Source organism: Phoenix dactylifera, chromosome 2 (assembly GCF_051530095.1).
Source record: "Phoenix dactylifera cultivar Ajwa chromosome 2, Ajwa_hap1_PhDact_Kaust_v1.1, whole genome shotgun sequence".
Taxonomy (NCBI): domain Eukaryota; kingdom Viridiplantae; phylum Streptophyta; class Magnoliopsida; order Arecales; family Arecaceae; genus Phoenix; species Phoenix dactylifera.
Window position 1 is genome coordinate 38,742,609 of NC_143191.1, and position 21,203 is coordinate 38,763,811.

General features: G+C 37.9%; 2 protein-coding genes across 3 annotated transcripts; both read right to left on the reverse strand.

Annotated features, from left to right (window-relative positions):
• Positions 1-2,260: 2,260 nt before the first annotated feature.
• On the reverse strand, positions 2,261-6,286 carry LOC103705373 (ras-related protein RGP1). Its single transcript, XM_008789058.6, has 2 exons — positions 5,666-6,286; positions 2,261-2,954 (listed from the first exon to the last, which is right to left on the reverse strand). The coding sequence occupies exons 1-2, from the start codon at positions 5,890-5,892 to the stop codon at positions 2,507-2,509; spliced, it is 675 nt and encodes a 224-aa protein (XP_008787280.1). The 5' UTR covers positions 5,893-6,286; the 3' UTR covers positions 2,261-2,506.
• A 904-nt stretch (positions 6,287-7,190) lies between these two features.
• On the reverse strand, positions 7,191-20,222 carry LOC103705371 (uncharacterized). Of its 2 annotated transcripts, none has more exons than XM_008789056.5 (7): positions 19,638-20,222; positions 18,869-19,108; positions 18,649-18,783; positions 16,611-16,730; positions 16,443-16,529; positions 15,737-16,345; positions 7,191-7,472 (listed from the first exon to the last, which is right to left on the reverse strand). In XM_008789056.5, the coding sequence occupies exons 1-6, from the start codon at positions 19,998-20,000 to the stop codon at positions 15,755-15,757; spliced, it is 1,536 nt and encodes a 511-aa protein (XP_008787278.1). In that variant the 5' UTR covers positions 20,001-20,222; the 3' UTR covers positions 7,191-7,472; positions 15,737-15,754. The 2 variants fall into 2 exon arrangements, with proteins under 2 accessions (XP_008787278.1, XP_088572451.1); XM_088716325.1 differs by having other exon boundaries at positions 19,663-20,044.
• Between the last annotated feature and the right edge of the window lie 981 nt (positions 20,223-21,203).

Here is a 21,203-nt window from a genome sequence, read left to right on the forward strand (position 1 = left end):
TCCAGGGAATTCTGGCTTTGTTTCAATTTTTTTTTTTTACATACAAGTTTTGTTTCAACTTTAGAACAGTCAAGTCAAACTCTCTCTCGAGAGATCCTTCCAGAAAATTTGAAGCTCGTGGTCATTATGAGTTCTAGTACTTTTCTTAAGGTCTGATTCCGATATAGAAAGAGGTACAGTAGATTAGTCTTCTGAGATCAACCAAACAACGCTCTTAATAGTATAGCAAGAAAATGTTGGATTGGAAATCTTTATAAAATTACTTAAACTTCCAAACAATGAATGCTCCTGCTTATTGGTCTAAATGAGATTCTTTTCTCCACTGTTTCTTTTTACGAGCATCAACATTCTTTGTCCTAATTAGCAGATACTTGATTTAGAACCATTTAGCTTCTTTTTCTCGCATCTATTCATCTCTTCCCATGACAATGTAACTCAGTTGTAAATACGATAATCTTCAATCAAAGTCGGATAGCTTCTTTTTGCCTCCCTTTACCTCAAAAAAAAAAAAAAAAAAAACTTCAGAACAGTCAAAGAAATAATTAAAATTTCTGTTTCTTCTTTTGTTTTTTTCAAAAAGAAACAGGACGGTTGCGTTACTGGCCACTACCTTCGTGTAGACTTAGATGAAGTTCCTTTCTCATGAACCAAATCAGGAGATGGCCTCAGGGGTACATCGGTTAGGAAATTGCTGCCTGATCCACGCTACAATTACAGAAGCAGCCAAAACAAAGAGAAGAAAAAAAAAGGCAGGAAGGTCCTTCTCAAGTAACAACTGTTAACGGTCCAAAAATGCACCACGGTCAACTCAAACAAGGAGGAATAGCAGCAGTTTTTTATGGCGCGGCAGAGAAATAGAAGACAGAATTGAACCTACTCCCTCAATTCATCTGAAGCAAAATTTCCTTTGTAAGCCAGGAGTCATACAAGTTGGTGATAGCCAGTTGTGCCAAAATGACATGAAAATTTGTCTGGAAGAGCAAGAAGACAAGCTTGTCCATGGTGATTTTACTTTGATTTTATAATTTGAAATGTAACAGTGATTTTTTAAAAATTTGAAATGGTGTTCATATATATTGACAATTACATTATACTTGTCTACTAGACAACTATTCAGTATATGACAATAAATTGGTGCACAGAAAAAGGTAGGACTCTAGTTACAGACGGGATGGAGTACTAAATCTTTATTTATTTTTACATGTCAGTTTATAGGATGATAAATGAACAAATTTGCATCATTTCTACAATACAAATTATACAGTTAATGAATGACAACCATTGAAGTGCAGTAACGTGACTGACTGAGTGAATTAAAGGCATTATGATTTAACAAAACCCAGGACCATTACCATCAAGCTTTATCCCAAGTATTCATGTCAGCTATATCAATCCTCATCCTCGTTTAACAAAAACCATACATCCGCAAACGGGAAACTTCCCAAGAAAAAGACGTGAACTAGCAACGTGTCCAAGATCAGATGGTAACCAACCGCACATAAGAAACTACGAAAAATCCACTAGAAGTGGGAAAAGTAAGTAACTTTTGTGACTCATGTTAAAGACAGTCGTCTCTTTGATGAATCAAAGAGACGAGTGTCATGTGACCCTCCATAATTGGGTTATAGCTAATAAACCTCTACCAGAAAATTGGGTTTCATGTGGCCCTCCATGGTAGTTTAAGTGCTTCCAAAATCTTACATGCTTAAATAGATCCTTGTTCATACGCATTTCTTATTGGTATTGTTGATGGACAGAAAAAATAATTGCTCCTATCAGATGCTACGATTTGGTCTTTGTGGACAAGGAAGTCTTCAAACACAAGTTTTCAGTCTCAAATGGACAAGAAATTATGAAATGCCGGCAACGGTACTAATGGGATCTTGGTTTCAGTTAACTGTTACATGATGGTAGAAATATTTTAAAAAAATGTGAATCGGGAAAACAAGTTAAGCTCATCAACTAAATATATACCAAGAACGTTCTATTTCAAGATAAAAGTGCAGAAAACTTATAAACAAGACCACAAATATGGCTAAGGGCCTGTGAAGTGTAACCTACAACATACAAACCTTGCAGAAACAAACTCTGCTTCAGATTAAATGATCCTTTTGGGGCCCAGTGATCTACATCATGAAACCCCAGAGTAAACAAACTCAAATTCCAGTGTTTTCTCGTCATCAGAAATTTCATAAGTCAAAAGGATCAATTACAAGATTAAAAATGATTAGTTTGATAAAATTGGAAAACGCATAAGACATGGGACTATAAATCCACTACTTTCTGCACTTTAGAATCATTCCATGTGCTCTCGTTACGTTACAGAAGATGGAATCAGGGACAAGGAAGGAAAAAGAAAGAAAGGAAAGAGTACAGCATTCAATAATCCAGTAAATGACGGTTCCTAGTAAACTTTTAAAAAATGGCAAGCATGCAAAAACTCGGAATATGGAAAAATCAACCAAGACTTGACAAAAGAAGGTAGCCTGATGAGAGACCATGCCACCTACGAGGACATACAACATGCAGATTTGGTCCCACTTGGTTGCTCCTGTCCAGGGACAACTATCTTAGTTCCTTTTAGTAGGCTTGAGTTCCCCCCGGATTCAGGCTCCTCATTGGCAACAAGAGCCTTCTTGCTAATGATGCGGTAAATCTCAGTGAGGACAGTCAGGAAAGCAGTCTCAACATTAGTGGCCTCGAGTGCAGATGTCTCCATGAAGAAGAGGTTCTCACGCTGCGCAAATTCCTTTGCATCCTCTGTGGGGATGGCACGAAGGGTCCCAAGGTCCGACTTGTTCCCAATGAGCATGATAACTATGTTCTTGTCGGCATGCCCACGTAGTTCCTCCAGCCACCTTGCCATGTGATCAAATGACTGGCGCTTGGTCATATCATAGACCAGCAATGCCCCCACTGCACCTCTGTAGTATGCACTTGTCACTGCCCGGTACCTAGCACCCATCACCAGCCAGAGCATCAGCATTAGAATTGCCAAGGAACTTGAGAGGAAACAGTTCCTCCAATTATAAGGAAAATAATGACGTAAATAGCTTAGCTTCACAATTAATGGCTCTTTGTAGTTTCTTAGAATGGACTGCCCTTCAAAAGATAGCTTCCAGAGCTAAAAAGGCGACTAGTTTCAATTTCTTGAGAAATAATTGATTCTGTTTGCCTAATTTTCTTTCTATGTTTAACTTACAGGATAGCTGAAGGAGTTCAAGAGTAAGCTGGACACATTTCCTTAAGGTTGCAGGTATTGAGCTTCACAGATAATTCTTATGACATATCGGCTTGGTGCTTAAATGCAATCTTATTTTAAAAAATTCAGCATAAAATACTTAAGGAGGCTATAACAAACAAGGAAATCTCAAACTTTGTGGCTGGAGTTGAGGATCATTCACTATCTGAAAGGACTTCGCAGACAGTCATGAGAATGTCATAACAAAATGAATGAGAAAGCAACCACAGCTGAAATTCCATTTTTAGGGCATAAATATTGGTTCATAAAATTAAGAAACATATATAACAGGGAACTAGGTCTGTCTATACTATATTAAAAAGTGTGAGCCGAGGTTTTTCGGTCAGTCAAATTTGACCATATCAGAAAATATTTAATACAATTAATGAAACTTAGTATTATATAGATTGTCCCCATGTGTAAAGTTGGAATTATAAATAGTTCTCTTATTAGAAAACAATCTTATTTAAATCTACAAAGAGGTGCATAAGAATACTGTTCAAATTACCTCGTTTTCCTCTCTATCACCTAACCGTCCTGATAGCCATCACTCTCTCACTTCTCCAACCATCATCATGGCATGTATCTTCCCAATCATAGCCACCTCCCAAATCCCAAAATGGTGTTTTCATCTTATGAAAGAAGTGTTTTTATATTCACTAATCCATTTTTCAATTCTTATTAGACTCGCTGAGCATTGCATGTGCCTGAGGACTAGTATAAGTAAAAGACAAGCAAATATAATAACAAGAAGACAAGATAGCCAAGGAGTCGATCCGTCCAGAAACGTCATCAAAGATCCAAAGCATTCTCATCACATAGCCAGAATCATAAGACCCAAATTGAGCTTGTTCAGCTTCTTCTGCACCTCTCACCAAGTAGTGGGAATCATATCGCAAACCTTAAAATCTAAAACATTCTTAATGTGATCCAGCCAAAACTGATGCAAGGCGACCAAATTTTCATCAGATAGTTTGACCAAGATTAAGTGTGAGAATGAAAAGGAAACTATGAAGCCTTTCGAAAAAGATAGCATCAGGCCTTTCTCTCTTCCAAATCTTACTCTAATAAGAGAACCAGTAACAAATTACAGATTAAACAAAAGCAGGAAACTTAATAAGGGAATTTAGGCCAGATATAGCCCTGCATATTCGTAAAATCTCCATATGTTGATTTCCAACAGATAGGTCTTACTAGGATTTAAGTGTTAGCGCATATCAGCGGGAAGATACCGCACGAAGCCCGTGCCAGCAACCAGCATGGGATTGGTACCAAGTACCATACAAAAGGTGTTAATCTTTGATTCCCTTCCCAATATGTGTACATTGGGTTAAGACTAAGACTCAAGAAGTATACATAACAAATCTTATTTATATAGAAAATTAAATAAGTGTCCATTTGCTCAAGAAATTACAATATAAATAAGAAAAAACCCTTCATTGAGTTTGATAAAAGATAGTTTGGGTTTGAATTTTAGCAAAATATGATCGATTTTCCAACTCAAATATAAGATCCAGATCTCTGGATTAGGTCAAATAGTAACTTTTTATACCAGCAAATGTCTTAAATCTCAAAAGCTCAGAGGTTTTATTATACCCTAACAGTGATAAGACCCAGAGATCCTGCAACAAAAGACTTATGTTTTAGTCTCCATCTTGTTTTCACTTAATGACTCAAATTAACCCATAATACTTCAACCGGCAAACATGGCTCGTTCTTTACAAATCTTAATCTCCAAAATATTTGAAGTTAGAAAAGATTACCATCTATTATGATTTATAGAAATGGAGACAATAAAAACGTCATGAAAAACTCAATTTAGAGGCCTTTTTTTTTACATAAGAAATTGCAATCGTAAGAGAGAATTGAACACCATTACATCATAAAATAATTGTGGTGGCATTGATCCTTCCAATAGAAAAGCTTGTGATCTCCCAGAGAGAATTGAAAACAAAATCGCAGAAACTCAAATCACAGAACCATAAATCTCAGTTAAGAAATAAAAGGAATGAAAAAGTAAGCCCATCATCCATGGTTGATCAATCTAAATATCTAAGTCAGACCCATAACGGAAACAAAGAAGACCTATCAAAGCCAAGAGATTTATTCAAATAAAAAAAACTCACGAAAGGTTAGATAGGGCCGACAAAGATTTTCAAGTTCAAGAACCCAAATCAATCCTTTTGTAGATTCGACAACAGCAGCTAACCTAGATCCAGAATTCCAAAGAGAAAGCCCATCAAACCTAAACAATTATCAAAATTTAGTTACACCACCATGCTACCCAATTCTGCACCAACCAACAACACCTAAATCCGAGACCCATGAAACTCTGATAATAATAATAATAATAATAATAATAAATTAATAATAAACCAAACAGAATTTCCCAAGAAACAAAATCAAGAGACAATAAAACGCTACCGTTCTTGGCCGGCGGTGTCCCAAATCTGAGCCTTGACGGTCTTGTGGTCGATGGTGAGGGTGCGGGTCTGGAACTCGACGCCGATGGTGGCCTTGGAATCCAGGCTGAATTCGTTGCGGGCGAAGCGCGCTAGCAGCTGCGATTTCCCGACCGCCGAGTCCCCGATCAGCACCACCTTAAACACATAGTCGATCTTCTGGTTGAATTCCCCGTAAAGATTCGACATCCTCGCTTCCCTCTCCTTACTCTACGACCGAGTCGACGACCGACAGGAGATCCGAATCCGATCAGGAGATATCCAGGAGGAGGTGAAGACCATCTGATATGGATCTCCCTCTCTTCTCCTCTGTTCTCTCTTCCACCACTTCTACTTTTATATTCCCTGAAATATAATAGAAGAGAGGATCGAGGAGAAATGGTAAGGCAAAAAAATAAAGGAAGAAGAGAGCAAGGTGCGGTGCGATCATGCGCACGCTTTTGACATGGCAGCGCACGCAAGGTCCCACGGCTCGACTCGTGCGGTCATTTCCGCATTCTAAGTTTTCCACGAAGATTTTTATACTCCCATCGTGCCGGGTCGCCTCTGCAAACTTCGCGTCAATGCGATTCCAGACAAAGCGGGCTCACGTAGTGGAGGCCAATTTATGATGTTAAGAATCTCCAAAACTAAAGCCTAAACGAGAGACACTACAATTTGTTGAGATCTCCACTGCGTAGGTCGTAGCACGTGCGCATATGCATGCGTAATTATGTGCTTTAAGAATCGAACTGGAGTCATGTGGCAACTTTTTTTGTGAATTGAGTAAGAGAACCAGTTTATTTGCGCTATTCAAAGGCTCGGTCTGGAATCTCATAAAACAAAGTTCTAAGAGCTCGCCTGGAAAAACCATGCAGCCAAACTAAAAATGCTTGTAATAACTCAAAAATACCTTTGAAATGGTATGGTGAATTGTGCCAAAAAAATGAAGCAAAGTGAATGGTGGAAAGAAGTTGAGTGAGTATTTCGTGGATTTATTATTCAAGTAAAATTGAGCAAGAGAGAGAACTAGTTTATTTACCCTATTCAAAGGCTCTGTCTGGAATCTCATTTTCACATCCTGCTATCTATCGATTCTATCTCCATGTCAAAGCACAGTGGCAAGGTATAATATTAGCCGATTTCAAGCAGTGTTAGAATATAATTATACACCTTCAGCATCCCTGCCTTGTTACATGCAAAGAGGTGGCAGATGACACTGACATAATATTTTGTAATCACCATGAAAGTTAATGGTGCGGGACAGGATTTGTCAAATCCGAAGAACCATAGGAAATCGATTTACCTGGTCAGGAGTATATTACCATCAATTAAGAGATCAAAATTGTTTCGCCAGAGCTTTTTTTTTATCTTAATCTGAGAGCCAGTATCTTGAACTGCAGTCTACTACAAGCAGATGAAGCAATATCAAGATCTCATGCATCACACGAAAAACTAATTGGATAGCCTAGTATGCAGCAAAGCAGCGAAGTATTAACCTCTTCCTATCAAAACTGAATGGAATCTTTTCTTTCAAAAGAGTGCTGGAATCAATTTAAGACCGAAGGTATCATATTGTCAGAACAGAGAAGAAAATATAGGAGTAAAGTATCGAAAATATCATATAGTGACTGCCGATGGAAGGAATAATGTAGTATCTAGCTTGAGCGATGTCTTTCCTTCTTATACTTCTCTGAGTAATGTTTGATCAACCACTGCCCATACAGATGGCATGGCATCAATATCTTCAAGCACTAGCTTTATATGCCACCTTTCTTTAATTCCAATATCTGAAAATGAAAAAGTCAAGTATCAGGGAAACTTAGATCAGGATTAATCACAAAACAGAAACAGATTTAAAAGGATCAGTTGATAAAAGAAGGTTACAAGATATTTTCGAGCATGTAAATACTAGATATATTTAAACCATAAACCGATGGTCGAATCTCAACAGAACATACTTCTAAATTTTCAAATTTCAAGAAAACCATAAAGCATCCCAATGTTCAATAGCATAATATTGTGTAAACTTGGCAAAGTTCTTGATCATAAGACTACCATTAAATTGTCAAAACTTCATTAGGATTGCAGAACTAGCAAAAATTAATGGTCCCATTGCCTTACTGGTTGTCCAATGCAACAGCCCTAGGTCAACTTATTGGCAACAGCAATAGCTTTTTAGCTCAACCATACGACCTGATCATGCAGTATGTAATATCACCATCACAAAACTATATTTCTAACATGAGTGTTAATATATGTGTGATCGAGAATCCTCTTTAAACAAACTCCTATTCCTATGCAATCAAAATTGGTTACAGTAAGGGCCAAAACCTGTCGCCAATGCAAAAAAAAAAAAAACAGTAAAATAATGAAAATCCACTGCCTGCATCATGTTCAAGGGGCACAGTTGTTGCAAGGAGTAACCAGCCTCAAATCTACCTGTCAGTTAGCTATCTGCCAATGTGATGGGGTCTGGTGGAACAACTGCAGCAATCGCATATGGAGTGCTTCTCTAGACATATATATGGTGAATGCACTGCACAAGGCCCACTTGGATGCATATGATAATGTAAACAAAACAGCAGAGCTTATGCATTTGTGAGTACATATACCAACTATAAACTATCATTGATAATACATATATTCCCATGGTATATTATGCAAAAGTTGGTCAAATTAGCAATATTAAATGTATAAGTTTAGGCATATACCTAGCAATATTAAATGTATAAGTTTTGGCATATACCTAAGAAATTGTTGGGACAGTAGGTGTATAAAAAAAAAAAAAAATAGAGATAGAAACTTGTAGGCTTTGAGGCGTATCTAAAGACACTATCTTTAGAACGTTATTTGTCCCCACTCCTAAGAGTTTGCTAATGGGTTACAGACAAATACGTTCCTAGAACACAACAAGCCTAATGAAATAAAGTACTACAACTAACAAAGCCTATTCTGATATGCTATTGTTGTTGTAGTGTTTGAAGAACACAGGGAGTCTTCTATTTATAGAATTTCATATGTCTTTTTCAAGAGTCACAACCCTTGCCAAATAATTGAAGTTATTTTAACCGTACAAAACAGTTACTGGCAGATAGATTTAAACTTGAAATTTGCACCATTTAAATAAATATTGGTTGTGAGTATTTGAACTTGAACAATAGCACCTTTTTACAGCACTGTTTCATACACATCTCTTACATGAGTTACACTCCTTCACGTGGGACCTATGCAAAGCCCAATTATTCAATCAAACAAAACCTCAACAATCTCCCACTTTGATTGTATAATTGTCAACAATTTTATATTAGAAGAATAATCATATCATTATGAATACAAGAAGGTGTATAACAACTTAAACCTTCAATTAGTAAAAGTACATCAAGTTGTGTCAGAGTCATTGGTGGCCTTATCTTTAAACCAATTACTCTATAATGACAAAACGGAAATACTATACACATAATGACATCTTGTTAACAAAGACTTCAAATAAAATGCTTTAGCACTATTATGGCCATGTGCTATTCCTGGTTTCATGAACAATCCAGAGAGCAAACCTAAATTGTCGTGAGAAGCGGCACCACCTCTACGTTCATATAAGTGAAGTCCCTTTGTGCCTCCATTGCTTAAACACTTTAAACCTCATTAGGAATGTAATTCATCCCTCTTTTAACGTAATGGACAACACTGATGCACATCTTTTCATAGAAAATTTCTTGAGTGGAGCGCACAATTTATATCAGTGTTGCTAAGTCACTTATCAACAATTTGTTTTTACCCATTAAACCTTTGACTAGTAAATTTCTGCTTTTGGGTTGGGTTACGATTGTTGGTGACTAAAGGAAAAGGTTTTAGTCCTAGATGGTGGCACGAGGGGTGGCGCGGGTTTCGTTATTCGGAACCCGTCTGCTAGGGTTGTGGCTGCTGGGGGTAGTCATTTATTTGACACTTCGGTTCCGAGTGCGGAGCTGAGAGCTGCCTGGGCGGGCCTTCGACACGCCCGGTGTGTGTTACAGGCCAGGTCTATCATTCTAGAGGGTGATTCAGCCACCGTTATCAGTTGGATCCGGAGGGTCCTAGGGGTGACGGCAGTGACCATCCCTTGCTCCGTGATATTTGGGCTATGGTGAGGGATGGACGGGCCTTTCAGGCCAAGCATATCTATCGTGAAGCTAATGGTGCTGCGGATTGGGTGGCTACGTGTGTAGCTCGTCATTCCGGAGGCACCTCGTGGACTAAAGATGGGGAGCTGCCTTTGGCACTCCGAGGTATCCTATTTTTTGACTTTATTGGGCGTATCCGTACCCGTCAGGTATGATCCACCCGCATTAGCAAAAAAAAAAAAAAAAGGAAAAGGTTTTAGCCCCATCTCATTAGATGTTACCCTTACCACTTCTCTAGGTAGGCCATTGGTAAAAAGGGTCAGCCAAGTTCTTACTTGACTTCACATATCTAATTGTTATTATTCCATCACGTATCAATCGTCTTACAAACTCATGTCTTAGACTTATGTGTCTTGCCATTGTATGTACTACTGTAAGCTCTTGATAGGGTATCTTCACTATCACAAGGAATAGAAATTGGTGGCATTGGATTAGGCCGCAACTTAATATCCAATAATAAGTTTCTAATCCATTCGACCTCCTTGCCTGTTGCCGCTAACGCTATGAATTCAGATTCTATAGTTGAGTGAGATATACAAGTCTGCTTCTTAGATGCCCATGAAATAGCTCCACCACCAAGGAGGAATAACCATCCAGTTGAGACAATATCTCCCATGTTAGTTATCCAACTAGCATCCATGTAACCTTCAAGTGCAACAAGAAAGTCCCATGGTCCTCTTAAGATAACCAAAGACTCTACTGACTGCCTTCCAATGCTCTCCACTGGGATTACTTGTAATTGACTCAATTTACGAACAGAAAAAGCAATATTCGATCTAGTACAATGCACAAGATACATTAAACTACCAATAGCACTAGCATACTCAAGTTGTGCAATTGCTCTACCGGAATTCTCAATTAATTTAACACTTGAGTCAAAAAGTGTGTTAAATTTTTTATGGCCAAGATGTTTGAATTTCAAAAGCATCTTCTCAATATCATGTGCTTGATACAAAGCATAGCCCCCACTATGTTTTCTAACTTTAATTCCTAAGATAGTGTCAACTTCTCCCAGATCTTTCATTTTAAAATTAGAATTTAGATACTTCTTAGATTCAAGTATGCCCAACATGTTTGTACCTATGATCAACATATCATCGACATACAAACATACTATCACACCATATTCTATTTGAACTTTGAATAAATGCATTTATCAACACCATTATGGAGAAACCCATTAGACAAAACACATTTGTCAAATTTTTCATGCCATTGTTTATGCGCTTGTTTTAAACCATATAATAATTTATTCAATTTACACACTTTATTCTCAATTTCTGAAAGGACAAACTCTTCTGGTTGTTCCATGTACAACTCTTCATTGATATCACCATTTAAAAACGCAGTTTTAACATCCATTTGATGTATTTGCAAATGATATATAGAAGACAATGCCATAAGAATTCTGATAGAAGTTATTCTAGCCACAGGAGCATATGTATCAAAGTAGTCTATACCTCCTTTTGTTTAAAACCTTTGGCTACTAATCTGGCTTTAAACATTTGCACAAAATTATATGAACCATATTTTCTTTTGAAAACCCATTTGCAGCCAATAGGTTTAGAAAATGGGGGTAGGTCAACTAATGTCCAAGTGTTATTAGACATAATTGAATCCATCTCATCATTTATGGCTTCTCTCCAAAATGCACCATCTCTAGAACAAATGGCCTCTAAATATGTCTAAGGATCAGCCTCAATGTTAAGTACTATAGGCATTTTATTTGTCAATTTTTCTCTATCTCCTTCAGCTAGAAAGTTTATTGATTGAGATGAGATAAAGTCTGGAGGTAAATCCTTCTCTTTTCTTGATCTTTGACTTCTTCTAGGTTCTTCACTAAGAATCAAAGACTTCTTTACATTATTCAAAGGTTCGGAATTTTGGGTCGCTACAACTTTAGAATCTGAATAAAATTCATTTTCAAAAAATTCAACATCACGGGATTCTACAATTGTATTTGACTCCAAGTCAAGAAATCTATACGCTTTGCTGTGTTCAGCATAGCCAACAAAGACACTTCTTAGTGCTCTAGGACCTAATTTAGTTCTCTTAGGGTCAGGAACCTTATAATATGCCAAACACCCCCACACTTTGAGGTATGATAAATTGGGCTTCCTACCCTTCCACAATTCATATGGACAAAGATTAGTTTTTCTAGAAATTATTCTATTATACAAGTAACATGCTGTACATAAAGCTTCACCTGACAAATTCAAAGGCAACATAGCATGCATAATCATACAATTTACCATTTCAACAAGAGTACAATTTTTTCTTTCCGCCAAACCATTTTATTATGGCGTGTAAGGTGCAGAATTAACATGTATGATACCATGCATTTCAAAAAAATTATCAAACTCATTTGAAAAATATTCTAAACCTTTATCACTTCTAAAACTTTAATTGTTTTATTCAGTTGATGTTCAACTTCAGCCTTATAAATTTGAAATTTTCCAAATACTTCATCTTTTGTTTTCATAAGATAAACATATGTATATCTAGAAAAGTCATCAATAAAGGTGATGAAGTATCTTTTTCCACCACGAGTTAAGACACCATTGAACTCACAAAGATCAAAATATATTAAATCTAAAAGTTCAATGGTTCTTTTAACTCCAGGAAAAGGTTTTTTAACTATTTTAGATTTCACACATATTTCACATTTATCACAATCAGAATCATGGTAATCAATTAATCCAAGTTTGCTCATGTTCTTAATTGATCTAAAATTTAAATGTGTTAATCTACTATGCCATAAAGAAAAGGACTCAACAATATAAGAAGAAGAAATATTATTCTCATTAATACTTAATTTAAATGTCCCATTACAACCATAACCCTTCCCAACAAATGTCCCATTCTTTGTCAAGACTAGCTTATCAGATTCAAAAACAACCCAAAAGCCTCTCTTAAATACAAGATGAATTGAGACCAAATTTTTTCTCATATCAGGAAAATGAAAAACATTCGAGAGAGTCATTGTCTTTCCCAAAGTGAAGTTCAACTCAACACTGCCTTTTCCAGCAACCTTGGCACGAACATGGTTTCCCATTTGCACCTCTTGGCTATTAGTTACTTATTCATATGTCTTGAAAAGAGATCTATCTTTACACACATGAAATGTAGCCCTAGAGTCAAACCACTACCCAAAAGATGTGTCTGCCATGTTAATTTTAGTCACCATGGCCACAAGTTTTTCTTCCACTATATTTGCAGACTCTTTCAATTTCTTCCTTGAACGACATTCTTTGGCATGATGCCCCTTTTTACTGCAATTGTAACATTTGTCGTTCTTTCTATTCCTTTTGTTGTTGGCATGGTTCTTAGATGTTTCGTAATTTTTCTTATTTGTATGGCTAGATCCGGCCTCAACAACCTGAACATTAGAATTAGACCAAATTTCTCCTCTTTTATCCCAGTTACAAGATTCCTCTTTGATTTGAAGATGTTTCTGAATCGGTTCTGATGAAAAATCTTCCACCTTATGCAGAAGCTACTTCCTATGATCTTTCCAAGATGGTGGAAGTTTTGCAATAATTGCTCCAACTTAGAATGATTCAGAAAGACTAATTTTGAAGCACAAATTTTATTAACAATACCTTGTAACTCGTGAACTTGATCGAGTATAGGTTTGTTATCAACCATACAAAAATCAAAAAAATCAGCAATTAAAAATTTATTCATACCTTCTTCTTGAACCTTATACTTGAAATCCAATGCTTTCCAAATTTCTATAGCAGACTTCATTTTCTTGTAGAAATTATATAGATGATTAGACAAACCATTCAAGATGTACCCACGGCATAGAAGTTCGTCTTCAGAACGTTTCGCCCTTTCCTCCTTTTGTTTGCAATTTCATTATTTGATGGTTCAGGGAGAGGTGTAAGATTGGGATCCAAAATATAATACACCTTCATTGCAGTGAGAAGAAAAATCATCTTGTCTTGCCAACGGGTGAAATTGCTACCATCAAATTGATCAAGTTTGATGAGATCTTGATTCATCATTTTGATTGAAGCCACACTCGTTTCTATCTCCATAGTTGCAAATAACGTTCTAAAATTGTTGAGATAGTAGGTGTAAAAATAAAATAAATAAAATAGAGATAGAAACCTGTAGGCTTTGAGGCGTATCTAAAGACACTATCTTTAGAACGTTATTTGTCCCCACTCCTAAAAGTTTGCTAATGCGTTACAGAAAAATACGTTCCCAGGACACAACAAAGCCTAATGAAATAAGGTACTGCAACTACCAAAATTGAAGGACTTTCACAAGAAGTCTTTCTAAACAAAAACTCTTCTGATAGGTTATTGTTGTTGTAGTGTTTGAAGAACATAGAGAGTCTTCTATTTATTGAGTTTCAGATGTCTTTTTCAAGAGTCACAACCCTTGCCAAATAATTGAAGTTATTTTAACCGTACAAAACAGTTACTAGCATATGGATTTAAACTTGAAATTTGCACCGTTAAACAAATATTGGCTATAAGTATTTGAACTTGAACATAGCACCTTTTCACAGCACTGTTTCATACACATCTCTTGCATGGGTTACACTCTTTCACGTGGGACCCAAGCAAAGCACAATTATTCAATCAAACAAAACCTCAACAGAAATTAATATACAGAAAAAGAAAAGTAGAACAAACATTCACGACAAATTTATATTATGTTGGATTCTAATATTTCCATGTAACATATGCATTATAAACTACCAAATGATTTATCATTTTAAGAACATCATAGCTTTTGTTCATTCTTTTTTCCTTAGTTATTTGAGGCTCGGGAGGGTGAGCCTTATTGCAATGGTAAGGTTGTTCTATTGTGACCTGAATGTCATAGATTGAGAACATGAAAACAACCTCTCTACATACAAGGGTAAGGATTGCATAAATTTAACCCTCCTTAATCCCCACAATGGTGGAAACCTCGTTCACTAGGCTGCCCATTTGAGACTATGCTAAGTTGTACCGGTGAAAGCGTCATGAAACTACTAAAAAGTTGGATGAAGTAGCCCCTCAATCTCAAACATTTGCAAAACTGCACCTAGACCTATATCCATAACGTCAAACAAGGTCAGCCATCTCGTCTCAAACTGTCTGATTCGGGGCATACCAATCCGAGCTCATCGGTTACTAGGAGAGTTTGGGTTGGTACAGTTCTCGAACCGGCTCAAATCAAGCGGACTACCTCATTCCACTTGGTTCAGGGTGGTTCGAGCAATTTGGGTCTTCAATCTTAAACCTTCTTATCTTCCGATCCGTGTTGTCTCTCTCATGCTAGGGTTAAGGTTCCGTCATTGCAACTATAATCGAAAATGACAACCATGGACCACCACTATGCATCCCTTCCTCCACATCTCTCTCTTCCACTCTCCATTCGACATAACTTGATATCCTAGAAACCCTCAACACCCCTACCCCTCCCTCGAAGCCTTGCCCATGCAAACCCAACTTTGCCCAAAATCCCTGAACCCCCTAGCTTCTTTCCTCTCTCTCTCTCCCTCCCTCCCCTTCTCCCTCTCCCTCCTCTCACTCTCCCTCCCACCAGTTCTAGTGCAGCTCAAGTTGGTATGATACCTACCGATATCATATTGAACCGGTAGCTGGTTGGTACGATCCTCTATACTAGTTCAGCAAACTTTGATATCAAGATTGAAATATTATTGACCTAAATTCTTCCTAATTAACATCTCTTTTGATCTCTTTAGTTATTTCTCTAGCCTGGCAAGCACCTACTCTGGTCTGCAACAAATAAGAAATATAATGGCCGTTCTAAAGCTTGGTTGAGTTCTTTAGTGCAATGTTTTAAAAGTCTCTGACATTTACGGCAAAGAATTGCAATATGAACTAAGAATATAGTTGCATATAAAGATCAAACAGAGAAAATACCAAGGTGATATTGAGAATCTAAACCCATCTCTTTTGTGAAACTCTGCTCTTTGATTCTGACTGATTATGCCTTCTAGCTCTTTTGAAATCTCCACCAGAAGATTCTGATCTCCTTGGTTTCAATGCCACAGCTGAGTCAGCTCTGTGAGTACTATAACTTTGTACAACAGGATTAACAGATCTCCGCTTCAGGAAGCTATCTCTTGATCTGGACAAGGAACTAGCAGAATTTGCTGAAGGTTGAGCCTGACTCTTGATTGCTTCTGCGCTGCAATCTTGCACAGTGTCATATTTATGTGGATCACGGGACTCTTTAGCAGGACTAACAGAATGTTGATTCGGGAATCTATCTGTCGAGATGTTTGAGGAACCACATGATTTTGCTGATGTCAGACTTGTAACAGCTCCCGATTTGTACCATTGAGGACTATCATGTGTAACCAGACTGCGACGACGGCATTCTTTATGCTCAACTGGAGAATCAGAATCTGACGACGATGGACTTGTGCTGCTCAAGTCGTAGAGAATATTACTTGCCATGACTGGAAGTTGCAAACTACTGTTTGATGCAGCAGAAGATGGCCTCTGAAGCCTCATCAGTTGAATAGCCTGTATTACATTTGAATTCAGTACAGACACATCTAGAGAAAGAAATGATGATCTTTATGTTTTACAAACTTTAGCAATCAGCATTGTTCAGTTTCACCTTTTGCTCTAGAACTACCATATCTTTCTTTAATCTTGTGATCACCATGTTTTTCCTTTTTATGATCTCTTCCAGCTCTGCAATTCTCTGTCATAGAGGGGACAAAAAAAAGATGAGAAACCCACCATCATATCCTTTAAGCTAAACAAGATTAAAATACATAAATACCTTGGAGGCAGCAGCACTAGATGCATGTGCAGCAGCAGTCAGTTCCTTTATGGTGGCATCTTTCTCTTCACATTCCTTTCTGAGATTGTAAAACTCTTGCCCTTCTGCCAGTGCACTCAGCTGTATGCAAAACCACATTCCAAAGGTTTAAAAAAAGAAAGAAGGAAAAACTACCAAGCCAATGCATCTAAGTAGTCAACTGGACAATCCCCTAGGCGCATATGACCAAAGAAAAACTGCCTGTACATTCAGGTAATCAACCTAAAAATGTAGATAGAAATTTTACTACTGCAAATTGCAAATGATGAAAATATTACAACACCTGTGTATCTATAATGTGATCAAAACAGTTCATAATCAACCATATGAAATCTGAATGAATAATAGCAACCACTCCATACAGCAAAGTGATATTATGAAAAATCCACTTCGCATCAAGTACATAGCAAAAGTGTCTCCTCGTAATAGAGCACTTTATTAAAACAAAGAGACCTTTCTTTATCCAAAATGGGGGACAAAAAGGCTCAATACTGGTGCCAATTTATGATTCCTCAAATGCTGCAAGTGTTGAAAAGATGAATTATGGAGATGTAGAAGCTAGAAAGGAAAGGACAGAAGAAGGAATGAAAAAAGATTGTTAGGAAGATGCCCTAAATAAAGATTCTCCTTAAGATAGAGATTTTCCAACTGTAAATGCATATGAAATTATGGAAATCCAATATCATAATACAATGTCTAACACATTCAAGATCTCTAGGGGTTACACTCCCTAGAAACCTAGAAGGCCAAAGCGCCAACAGAAATAGGGACAAGGATAATAATTTAAAATAGGAAAAAAATGGCTTAAGAGAGAGAATATAGCCAACAGACATTATGTTCTGGCTTCGTCCATCCCTCTACTTATCTAAAATAAGAGATACCTTCAGGCTGCGTTCCAGGGTTAAGTTGTGATGAAAGTTAACCCATCTATTCCATCTTTTCAGCCAAACAGTCATTTGTGAAGCTGGGTTAAACCACTTTTTCTCAAAGGCAAAATAAGTTTTCTTAAAATCTGGTATGCAGTAAATGCTTCATTTTCTCACCTCCTAGCCCTCATAACCCACTTGACCAAGGAATAATGCTTTCTTGAAAGTTTAAAAAGGTGGAATAGTTTTTACCCTCCATTTCTTCCTCCAACTTACTCCACTTAATCTAGCTAAATTTGCTTTCTTGTTCTGAAACCTAAGTACCAAATGAGGCCTTAGACATTTGTTGAGATGAAATATTACAGCTATTTGTCCTCTTTTTCAACATTTACGAAAGAGTCTTAGACTCTCGGTCCAATAGTTCAGAAACCCACAGCCTGAAATGCAAAGACTTTGGAGCAAGACCACAGTGAAAAGTGAAAACCAGACTGTTTATATGACTTGGATTAAATTGTAAGTTGATTTGAATGGATTGTCAGATCGTTCCTCTTCAGATGCAGGCTCCTTGCTCCTTTTCTTTTCATTCCATTCTTTTTCTTTTTTTTATATATATGCTCAAGTGTATGTGAGCTATTGGTTCTCCTTTTCATGTTCGTATAATTTGGAGAAGCCTCACGTGGAGCCTGGTTTAGTGAAGGGCATAGTCCAGCCTCACACACAACAGGCCTCCACCCCTCTTTCACACCTTAAATGTGGGAGTGAGCCAACATTTCCACCATGGCAAGAAAAACCAAAATTATTGAGGAAGATTTTAATTTTTAAACCATAGATTGCTTGGTCCTTTTCCCATTCAGCAATCGTCTTTCATGGTCAACACTAATATGGGTTTCCATGATGCATCTATTTCTTTACAATTAGGAAATCCATGCATAAAAGACTCCCAAAATGTTTACACCCAAAAACGTTATTTAAAAACAAAAAAAACACTAAATCCAAGTCTTAGATAGGGTAACAACCTTGTTAAAAGTTTAATCTCAATGCAACCAACATATAATATTTAAGCCAAGATTATGCACAAATACCCCACAAACTTGATAAGTCAAATCAAAATCATGTTCCAAGAGCAACCTCACCTGAATGTCCATGGAAGATGTGATGCTGGAACAAATATCAGAAAGATCAGACATCCTGCGTTCCTCTTGCTCTCCTATGTTCACGTGGGTTGTCTTAAAAACATCGTCCTTAGCAGTGTCCGTTTCATTAACATCCTGCAAAAATAGCAAGAGATCAAAAAAAGCATTCATAGCAACACCACAAATTATATTCTCTATCCAGACAATGTAGCACTCCTACCCTTGTCCAAGTGGATAAATTCTTAGAAAGAGGAATAATCCCACTTTCTGGATTCAGCTCAGGAAATGGATGGTCATGGCTGCAAAATGCAGCTCCTTTCTGTTTTAGCATTCCATCAGCTGCAAACTGATCATCCACTGGGCAAGACTCTCTAGCATTTTCCATGGATTCATACTTCGAAGAGTTCAACTGTTCACACAGGTCATCAAGTTTCTGCTGCATGCTTAGAAGCACTTGGTCCTGCAGGATCAAATAGCACCAAGTAAAAAGACCTGATATCTATTGAACTCCTTGGGCATAAACAAAGTAGACAGAAAGCCCTGCAATCACAGAACCTTCAAGAAAACAACTTAAAGGAAATCCTGACATAATAATTATCTCCTACTGATAGATAGAAGACAATTAGAACTATAAAAGAAAAGGCTCTTCCTTTCCACAAAGAACCACCTCTGTTTCTGTTTTATAGTTTTTTTCATTCAAAAAGAAAACTTCAAAGCACCTAAATTTTCAAGAGCCCAGAACAGAGTAAAAGAAAATAGAAGCAAAAAAAGAAAAAAAAAAATCGAGAGAGCTCGGCAGTCCCAACCAAAACGCCACAGGAATCTATTTCAATAAAAGCAAACCTCCAAAAGACGCAAAGTATATAGACAATGTGTTGAAAAAGGAAGAGGAATTATACAAATATAATCACAGGATGCGGCGTATTCACGAAATCTCCACGAAAGTTTGAGTTAAAAAGAAATATTGTTCGTTAAAAATAAAGCGTAACCCTGAGATCAGCGGATCGCCGCAACTGAGATATCTTCTGAGATTTCTTGGACTCGGCGACCGCGACGGCAACGATCGCGACTATGAGGACGCGATGGAGGGGGCTGAAGATCTCCCAAGCCGCGGCCTCCACTGGGCTCAAGCCCTGACCCACGGCACTCGCCGACGTGGCCTCCTGGGCGCCGACCAGCCGGCCCTGGAGGGAGACCCAGGCCAGCGTCCTCCTCGCCACCGGGACCACCCGGCTCGTCTCGCTGAAGCAGCTCGAGAGGCAGCGGGCGGAGAGGAGGCCGAAAGAGACGACGGCAGGGCGCGCGCGAGTCGCGCCCCAGCCGAGCCGGTTGGCGTCTTCGTCGTTCTCCATGGCGAGATGGCCGGGGAGGAGAAAGGCGGAAGAGAGGGCGACGGAGGCGCGATTTTGTAGGGAGGGGGGGTTTCAAATTTTGGGCGCTGGGAGTGAAGGATTCGGAAATGGGGTGATGCCACGTGGACGATGATGAGGTCTGCTCTTTCAATGGAGAGATTACTAGCCGTCAAAATAACGAGAAATTTTTGCCCACACTGCGTGGCCGTGCACGAAGCCAATCAACGCCCACTGGTTCCGAAGGCTTCCATTCAGCAAACACGTATCACGGTGCGGTATACGCGGCCACGTGGTGGACGAGACAATAATATTCTCCAGGAGAAGAGAGCAAAAAGTTCGGCATTTGGCGAAAATCTGGTTGGCAAAAAAATAAAAAAAGAAAGAGAAATTTTGGTAGCAAAGCTGTAGCATGCCCGTGGGGGGAAGAGGGGGTCGTGAAATTTTTAGAATAAAAATAAAAAACAAAATCCGGAAATTACAGGAGAGCCATTGTTCGAGAAATTTTTGAAGATTATAGTGCTTCCAAATATGGAATATAAACTAAGCTTTTATGTTAGCAAATCTAAATTTAAAATTTTTATGACTCTAAAAATTTTGAAGCTAATATTGTGTCACACATCTAAAATAGAAACTAAGCTTTCAATTGGCACAACTGCTCAAATTATTTGGAGTTGATATCAATTTTTGGCATGTATAAACTTCTTTTTTTACACCATACTGCAAGCCGAGTGTGCTGAAACTTTTTTTGATTTAAGACTATGCTTAGTAACATTTATTCAAGGAAAAAATCATATCCAAGACAATTATGGATTACGACAAGTTGCTGGGATGGTACCTCCATGATCTTATTGGTGCCAACAAATCAAATTGTACTCTCTTTTTTTTTGCTAGGATAGATGACTCATACTAATCTAGTATGAATACATCCAACAAAATTAAAAAATAAAATATCATAAAGAGCCATCAAAATTGCTACTAAGTCAGTCCTTAGCACCTCACCAGAATGCTCTGCCATGAATGAAGCCACGAAGTCTGTAGCCTTGTTCTCCTCACTGTAATCATGCCCGGTAAAGAATGAAGTGCCCTTCCTCTCCAACCTCCAAGTATCCTGCAAAAGAGGGTGTGTAACTACCGCCCTATTCTATTTCTGGATCCACCCAACCACCATAGCAAAGTTGCCCTCAACATAAATGAAATCAACTC